General features: G+C 42.5%; 1 protein-coding gene across 1 annotated transcript; it reads left to right on the top strand.

Annotated features, from left to right (window-relative positions):
• Window positions 1-5,621: 5,621 nt before the first annotated feature.
• Window positions 5,622-7,508, top strand: LOC123936705 (growth-regulated alpha protein-like). The gene is made up of 4 exons (XM_045997213.1): window positions 5,622-5,882; window positions 5,984-6,107; window positions 6,213-6,296; window positions 6,767-7,508. The coding sequence occupies exons 1-4, from the start codon at window positions 5,789-5,791 to the stop codon at window positions 6,780-6,782; spliced, it is 318 nt and encodes a 105-aa protein (XP_045853169.1). The 5' UTR covers window positions 5,622-5,788; the 3' UTR covers window positions 6,783-7,508.
• Window positions 7,509-7,968: the final 460 nt, after the last annotated feature.

Below are 7,968 nucleotides of genomic sequence, written 5' to 3'. Positions count from 1 at the left end.
TGGTAATACAGACACCTCACACAACAACTGCGTAAATCATACATATTTTTCAACACACAAGGAACATCTTACAAAAGAGACCATGTGTGTGCCATAAAAAATGTATTAACACATTTCAAAGTGTTGAAATGTCCCAGACGATATTCTTTGATCTTCAAGTTTTTTATGATTTGTCACATTCCCCACTGACTGCGTATCCACGCATACGCATGATGTGTTTGCTGTGGTTTCTAGTTCATCTCTTAACTTCCCAAATTTCACTTCCATAATACAGGAAGCATCAAAACACTGTCATCATGCTGTTTGCATGCCTGTTATAGCCAAATATGATAAATAATATTTCCATGAAGACATTTCCTCATTTTCTTTATTTACTTCTTGAGCTATCCTTTTGTAACCTTGGCATTTCTGTATTTCTTTGCTTTGTATCATATGGAATGTAATTTGATAACTCATTACTACTGCCACAATTTTTTTTCTAATCTTAAGAAAAATGAGTTGTCTGGGTAGCTCAGTAGATTGCGTCCAACTTTTGTTTTCAGCTCAGGTCATGGTCTCAGAAGTTGTGAGATTAAGCCCTGCCTCAGACTCTGTGCTCAGTAAGGAGTCTGCTTGAGATTCCCTCCCCCTCTGCCGCTCCTCTCTCTCCCTCTTTAGAATAAATTAAAAAAAAAAAAAAAAAAAAACCTTGAGAAAATGGAAATACAAAGTTTATGTTAAAATCTATTTCATAATAGATTGAATAATGCCCAAATCTAATATATTGGATGGTTCTCAGAGTTAATTGAAATGAACTCAAGTATTTCTAGATGGTTAAAATCATCAGAATGGCCTTACCCTAGGAACAGAAGGAAAGACTAGCTGTGTTGCAGAAGAAAGTATGCACATTTGGAGTTTCAGTTTTATCCACTATACGTCCTTTGCGAAACTGACCACAGTCCCTTGTATCTTGCATATACCTAGTAAATGTCTTTTAATTCAAGATCTACCCCCCCCTCATTTTTGTGTACATATCCGGAATCTTAGGTTATATCCCACCCGCCCTATGGTAGATAGCCAATAAAGGTCATAGTGTGGTCTGTGCAGCAGGGCCATGGAAACACCTTGAGATGCCTACAGAGGTCTCCCAGTTAAAATACCATTCATACTGGATCCTGACGGACAAACAGGGTCCTACCAGCACATGGGTCTCCCATGTCAGAGCGCTGCCACCTCCTTCTGCTTCAGTCTCTGCTCACAGAGTGAGTTCCAGCTTGCTGCTCCTAGCACTCACCATGTTCTACCCCACTGCTATGCCTCTGCTCATTTGGCCCTCTCCTCAATGTTTTCTGCCCATCAGTGTTGCATGTTTACCTGGAGAACTCCTCATCCTTAAGAGTCACATGAATGACCACCTTTTTCAGGAAAACTTCTCTGACAAGTTTCGTAACTCCCCTCTGTAAGAGTTGGGTTATGTGCTCCTCCTCCTCCTCCTCCTCACTTCTAACACCTTGGGAATAGTCTACTATGGAAATACAGGCCTTTCTAAAATCTTCTATTTGTATGTTCATTTTCCCTATTGCATTGAGACTCAGAGGACAGCAGAGTCTTATTCCTCTGGATATTCCTGGCCAAACTTTATTCTCACCTTATACATACTCAGTAAATGATCAATGCCAATGTTGAAACAAAGGGAGAGAGGAATTCAATTTGAGTTGAACTGTCTTTCTGGTTAGAAAGGTAATTAACAGTAAGTGGAATCAGTAGCAAAACCCAACTCAATATGGCTTCGTGAAAAGGCAAGTCATTCGACTTATAAAAATAAAAGACTGGTAAGTCCATGAGGTAACACTGGATTTTGCAGTTCAAAATTTCTTTAATAATTAGTCTCACTCCAGATCAGGATCCTTTTCTCTGTGCTCACTTTACAAAGCTCTCCTCAAGCCCTAGCAAGGTTCCAAGTTTCTGTTCTTGTGGTTATAACCCCGCAAGGAAACAAAGGCTTTTTTTTCCAACCATTTCCTGGTAAAAAAAGATTCCAGGAAATTTTTCTGACCTGGTCAGTTTTAGGTCACTTGCCCATCCCTGTACTTATCAGAACTCGGCTGGGGGTTAGCCCCAGACCAGTACTAGTTTGGGTCATCAGCCCACTCCTGGAGCTTTGGAGCAGGGTCATTCTACCTGAGCTATCCAGACTGGAAGGAAGAAAGAAAGGATGGTCCCCAAAAGAAAACCAAGGTTCTGCAACCAGAAGAAGGGGAAAGCTCAAGCCAGGTAGAAATGACCAATGTGCTAGAGATGGACCAGGTTTAGGGCATTAACACTGGACAAAATGCTCTGGACTGAAGAAGTGGGTGGATTGAGGGACTGAATGTCACATTCAGACATCTCCATTCTTCTCCATGACTTCCGAGGCCCCTGTGGAGATAGCCACTCCCCAGAGCCCATTCCTGGGGCTCCATCCTCTCAGCAGGTGGCACCAAACCTGGATTGTAAAGGCAGATGCTTTGGACTGGATCTGGAAAGCATTAGAACAATATGTTTTGGGTTTTTTTTTTGTTTTTTGTTTTTTGGGGTTTTTTTTGCCCAGAACTTTATTCTCTCTATAAAGAGAATAAAGAACTTTATTATTTATAATATACTTATTATTTATTTATTATATACTATATACTATATAATATTTATAATATAACTTTATTATTCCCTTATAAAGAGAATAAAGTTCTGGGTAACTCCTGTTAATGCTGAAGGCAAAATATTTCCATTATTAAAATATGATAGAGTACCCAAACTGAGTGAATAGAGTGTTCATCCCACTGACCTGATTTGGGAGGATTAAGTTCATTGATGTGGAAAATCAGAGAGATAGATGAATGTAGGTTTTATTGAATCTCAGAATATCATATTCATTCCACAAAAGAAACTTCTTGTGGTTTGTGAAATAAGACACTGGAGACTTTTGGATAGTTTGTTATTTTTAAGCTTTAAGAAAGGTAAGTTGAACTGTTTAGTCATGAGAATACCAAACAATTTAAACCAACTAAAACAAAACAAAACAAACCTGCTCTCCTGAAGCTATTACTTGCCTTAGGACAAAAAAAAAAATTTTTTTTAACACGCAGTGGCTAGAGCAGCACTGGCTAGAGCTCAAACTGTGAATTATATTAAATGCAAGACCTTGGCAAATTACCTAAATTCCCTGCCCCTTTGTTTGTGAAGAAAAGCTGTGGAGACATAGTTCAGAAGATTAAGTGGGTTTTATATATACAAAAGGTTTAGAACATTGACTATTAGATTAAAGTGCTATATTATACCTTATGATTGCTAATCATCTTGTGAGCACATAAACATATGGAAATAAATAAGGACGTTGAAAAATAATGGGAAGATCAGCTACAGATTGTTTCCTGGACAAAAGTCAGAAAGTCTTCATAACAATCTCTTCGTGTTTTTTTTTTTTTTTGTCCTTCATAATTTTTCTATAATAAAAAGATACACAACTAAAATCAGAAAAATAAAACCATATTTTAACATTTAAAGAACATTTAGTATAATTCTGAGCTACCGAGTATCTTAAAAAAAAAACACAGTATTTTTAATTGAGAATCCCAGAAAAATAAGGATAATAACAGTAATATCTACACAAATTCTCAATTATTGTTAAGTTACTAATATTTTATAAATTCTAGATCATCTTCCACTTCCTACTTCTTTCTAAAAAAATTTTAGACTTCTGGGGTACCTGGGTGGCTCAGTGGGTTAAGCCTCTGCCTTTGACTCTGTCATGATCTCATGGTCCTGGGATCTAGCCCCACATCAAGTCCCACATTGAGCCCCACATGGATCCCCATATCAGGCTCTCTGCTCAGCAGGGAGCCTGCTTCCCCTCTGTCTCTGCCTGCATCTCTGCCTACTTGTGATCTCTCTCTCTCTCTGTCAAATAAATAAATAAAATCTTTAGAAAAAATTTTAGATTTGTTGGGTTTTTTTTTTGCAGGATTGTACTGAAGATTACTGAAAAAATGTAAAGACAAATCTATGTTTATAATTTAGTCACTCATATCTTTTTTAATAAGATGGATCATCTTTAGTTTTAGTCTCATTTTACAGTTGAAGTTCCTGAAATTAGAATTATAAAATCACTGAACAATTAAACTAACCAATAAAATATTCATTTTGAGTTTTCTCTTCAGACAAAAACAAACAGTACAAAAATTTTATATTGGTTAAATGAGGTGTTTTCCTTTTTAAAATTTTTTTCCCTAGGTGAGTTTCAGTTTGGGAATGTGGAAAAAGCAATTTCTATTTTAACTATTTAAGAATGATTTAAAGAATATTGTATGTACTGGTGTTTTATAAATGTTAACACATTTATTCATCATTCCAACCTGTTGAGGTAGATACTACCTTTAATCTTCATTTGACAGGCGAGAAACTAAGGCAAAGTCAGGTTAATGTCTGTTATCTGTCACCGGGAGAACCAAAATTCCTTACCCTGGGAGTGTGGAGCCCAGTGTCACTCTGAGTCTCTGGACATCTCTATAGCATCTTTTTCCCCCACCTGCTACACACCGATGCACTGGGTAGCCCCACTCTACTCACAGACCTGCATCCAGACTCACATGCAAGTCATCTGAAACCTACATGTAATCCAACAACAACAAAAACCATTAAGACTAAGGGTGAAAAATGAGCTCCTGAATGACAAAAACTAGTGTTAACAGCTTGACATGTCTTATTAGAGATCAGTAGAAAACAAAATATGATGGCAGTTATTTCTCTAGAGAGGATATCCAATCACCGGAGACAGGAAAGTCCACCCAACATGGAAATGAAATGAGATTTGTGAACATAAAACCAGGAAGTGCGATTAGATTCTCCATCTAGCCCTTAAATATTTCACAGAAACACGTCTTTTAGCTGTTCCTGGGAGCAAGGGGTGCTACTCACACTAGGCATCAGCTCCTGGTTCTTCTGACCCTTTTGGGCTTGGACAAAACTACAAACTGTGGACCCCGTAAGCCCAGTGCAGCTTTCCCTCCCCACAAGGGCTGTGCATGACCACTAGTCCCTTACTTCCCGGATTAATCCACGCCCTCTAGATGGAAAAGATGATGTTCATGGATTTACTCCAGCTCTGGAAGTTCCAAAATTGCATAGAGGAAGGGAGGTATGTAGGGTTAAGACGCTCTCTCCTAAAGTAAACTCTGAACTGGACGCTCGACACTCTTCGTCCCCTCACCCCTTCAGGATATGACACAAAGTGTGATTTGTTTGTGATTGTAAAATACCAGGAACAAGGAGAACATGCTTGTGTCTGGTGTGAGATGACAAATGTGTTATAACAGAGTCTACTTATGCAGGCATCAGCAAAATCATCAAACCAGAAGACACGGATGCGTTCAGCATGTCACCCCTCCCCCGGCCTCGCTCCCCCAATCCGGACAACCGCCGTGCCCGCAGCCTGTCCCAGGAAGTGGCACAGACTCAAGCAAGGCCACTCACGGCCCTTTGGGGATTGGGGCGGAAAGAGGACGTCCCCGGCTCGCAGGGACACGCGGGAGGCGGGGCCGGCGGGTGGCCGGGCGGGTCCCCCTCCACCCCGGGGCGTGGCCGCGACGACCTTTCCGACCCCGGAGCGACCTGCGCTGCCGGGAATCTCCCTGGCCCCGGGCTCGCTCACTTCCCCGCGCCGACCGCGGATAAAAGCGGTTCTCCGGGCTCCGGGAGCCACAGAGTCCGCTCGGCCGGCGCTCGCTCCCCTCTGCAGCCGCCCGCACCGCCGCCCCGACGCTCCGAGCTGAGCCCCATGGCCCGCGCCGCCGCCGCCCCCCGCGCTCTCCGGCTCCTCGGCGCCGCGCTGCTGCTGCTGCTGCTGCTCCCCGCCGGCCGCCGCGCCGCAGGTGACACTCGGCGACCCCAGCGCCCGGGCGGGGATCGGGGGGCGGGGTCGGGGGGTGCCCACCCCGGGACCGCGCGCTCACCCCGTGCGTTCTCCCCGCAGGGGCGCCCGTGGCCGCCGAGCTGCGCTGCCAGTGCCTGCAGACCGTGCAGGGGATTCACCTCAAGAACATCCAGAACGTCGTGGTGACGCCCTCGGGACCCCACTGCGACCACACCGAAGTCATGTAAGTGACGCCCCGCGCCGCGGAGCCCCGGCCGCCCCCCTGCCCCCGCCCCCGCCCGGCCGCCCGGCCGCACCCGCCGACGCCAACTCTGCCTTCTCCCCGCAGAGCCACTCTCAAGAATGGGCAGGAGGTTTGTCTCAACCCCGAAGCCCCCTTGGTCAAGAGACTCATCAACAAGATGCTGAACCAGTGAGTTGTGCCTTTTACTCACACGTGGGTCACCACTCCTGGCAAGTGCCCCCTGGGAATTTTTATCAAGGGTTTAGCTGAAAGACTGAAAATCAGGGACTCTGCAGTGATTCCCTGCCCTAAGGGTAACCTAGGCTCCACTTTTGATTTTTCCTGTAACGCCAGGGAAGTACTGAATCTCTTTAAGTCTTGATAATATGGAAAAATAAAAGCAGTTACGTCAGGTGTTTGCTATGAGGTTTAAGTGATGTCCCAAATGGAATTTTTTAGTCCACTGTGACATTACATTCCAGCTTTTTGAAGCTAATCATACAATTGGGATCACAGGCCCCTTACCCCTCATTAGACAGGATCCAGGAGCCCAGCATTTTCTGCCTCGGAGGGCAGTGATGTAGGTGGTGGCTACATGGCAGGGGGTTATGCAGTCAATTTATCGAATCCTATTAACAGCAACAATTTTCTCCTCATAGGGCCAGCCCCAACTGAGATAGAGAGAAGGCAGAAGCCTATGGCTCACTGTTGCAGACTTAGTGAAATGGGACCAGAAGACAAAAACCTCCTGAGACTCCCTGGACTGTGTTTTAATGTATTTGACTATCGCTGAAGAGTATTCTTCTATTTTTTTTTAACATATGTATTTATTTATTTATTTATTTATTTTCTCAAAGCTAGCAAATTAATGTCCTAGCTAATATTTAAAGACATGAATTGGGTAATTTGCTGTACTCCTCTTTTAAAATTTTAAAATGACCTTTTAAAAGGTCTTTTTCATGTTCCATCAAAGTTGGTTCAGCTCTATTATTTAATTTGTAGATGACGAATCTTAAATATTCTTCATTCATTAAGTTATTATTTCTAGGGGGGACCGTGGGGGGAAACCATGCCATATCATTTCCCATGATAAAGGCTGGAGATAAATGGTGTGGGAGCCAAGCAAATACATCCCTGTTAAGGTTTGTACTGTTGAGAGGAATGCCGGTTGTTATTCATTGAGAGAGTTTCACAGTATGTGGTCAACATTTCTGATGTTGAAGCTTTAAAAACTCCAATGTTTTAAATATACCTTGGACATTTTATGTCTTCCTTGTAAGGCATAATGCCTTCTTTGGTGTTAATTATGTGATGTTTCTCTATGTTTTGAAATAGAGAAGTCTAAATATTTATTGATGTGTTTTTACAAATAGCATGAAAATAAAGCTATTTACAAAAGTTTCTTTGTTTAGTTTGTGTTTTTTTCTTTTTCCCTTCTTGATCTGTTGTTCTCCTGAATACCCAAGCACTGTAAGTTCATAACAGGCTGTAGGTCACACCCAGAGACTGCTGGGAGCTCGGGCTCTGCTTAGTTCCACTCCTGTTCACAAAGGTGTATTTGATGCTTTTTCCAAGTCCTTGCAGTCCTCCACCTTGAGAATCTCCGTTTTACAGAAAATATTCATTTTGCTTCCGTATAAACAACTGTTATTCAGTCGGAGCTCTTTAAAATTTTGCAAATATTAATACATGTTTTTTAAAAAGAGCTCTCATTTATTTTTTTTAAGACTTTATTTATTTATTTGACAGACAGAGATCACAAGTAGGCAGAGAGGCAGGTAGAGAGAGAGAGAGGGGGAAGCAGTCTCCCCGCTGAGCAGAGAGCCCGATGTGGGGTTCGATCCCAGGATCCTGGGATCAT

Source organism: Meles meles, chromosome 2 (assembly GCF_922984935.1).
Source record: "Meles meles chromosome 2, mMelMel3.1 paternal haplotype, whole genome shotgun sequence".
Lineage (NCBI taxonomy): Eukaryota > Metazoa > Chordata > Mammalia > Carnivora > Mustelidae > Meles > Meles meles.
This window is presented reverse-complemented; position numbering and strand designations above follow the sequence as displayed.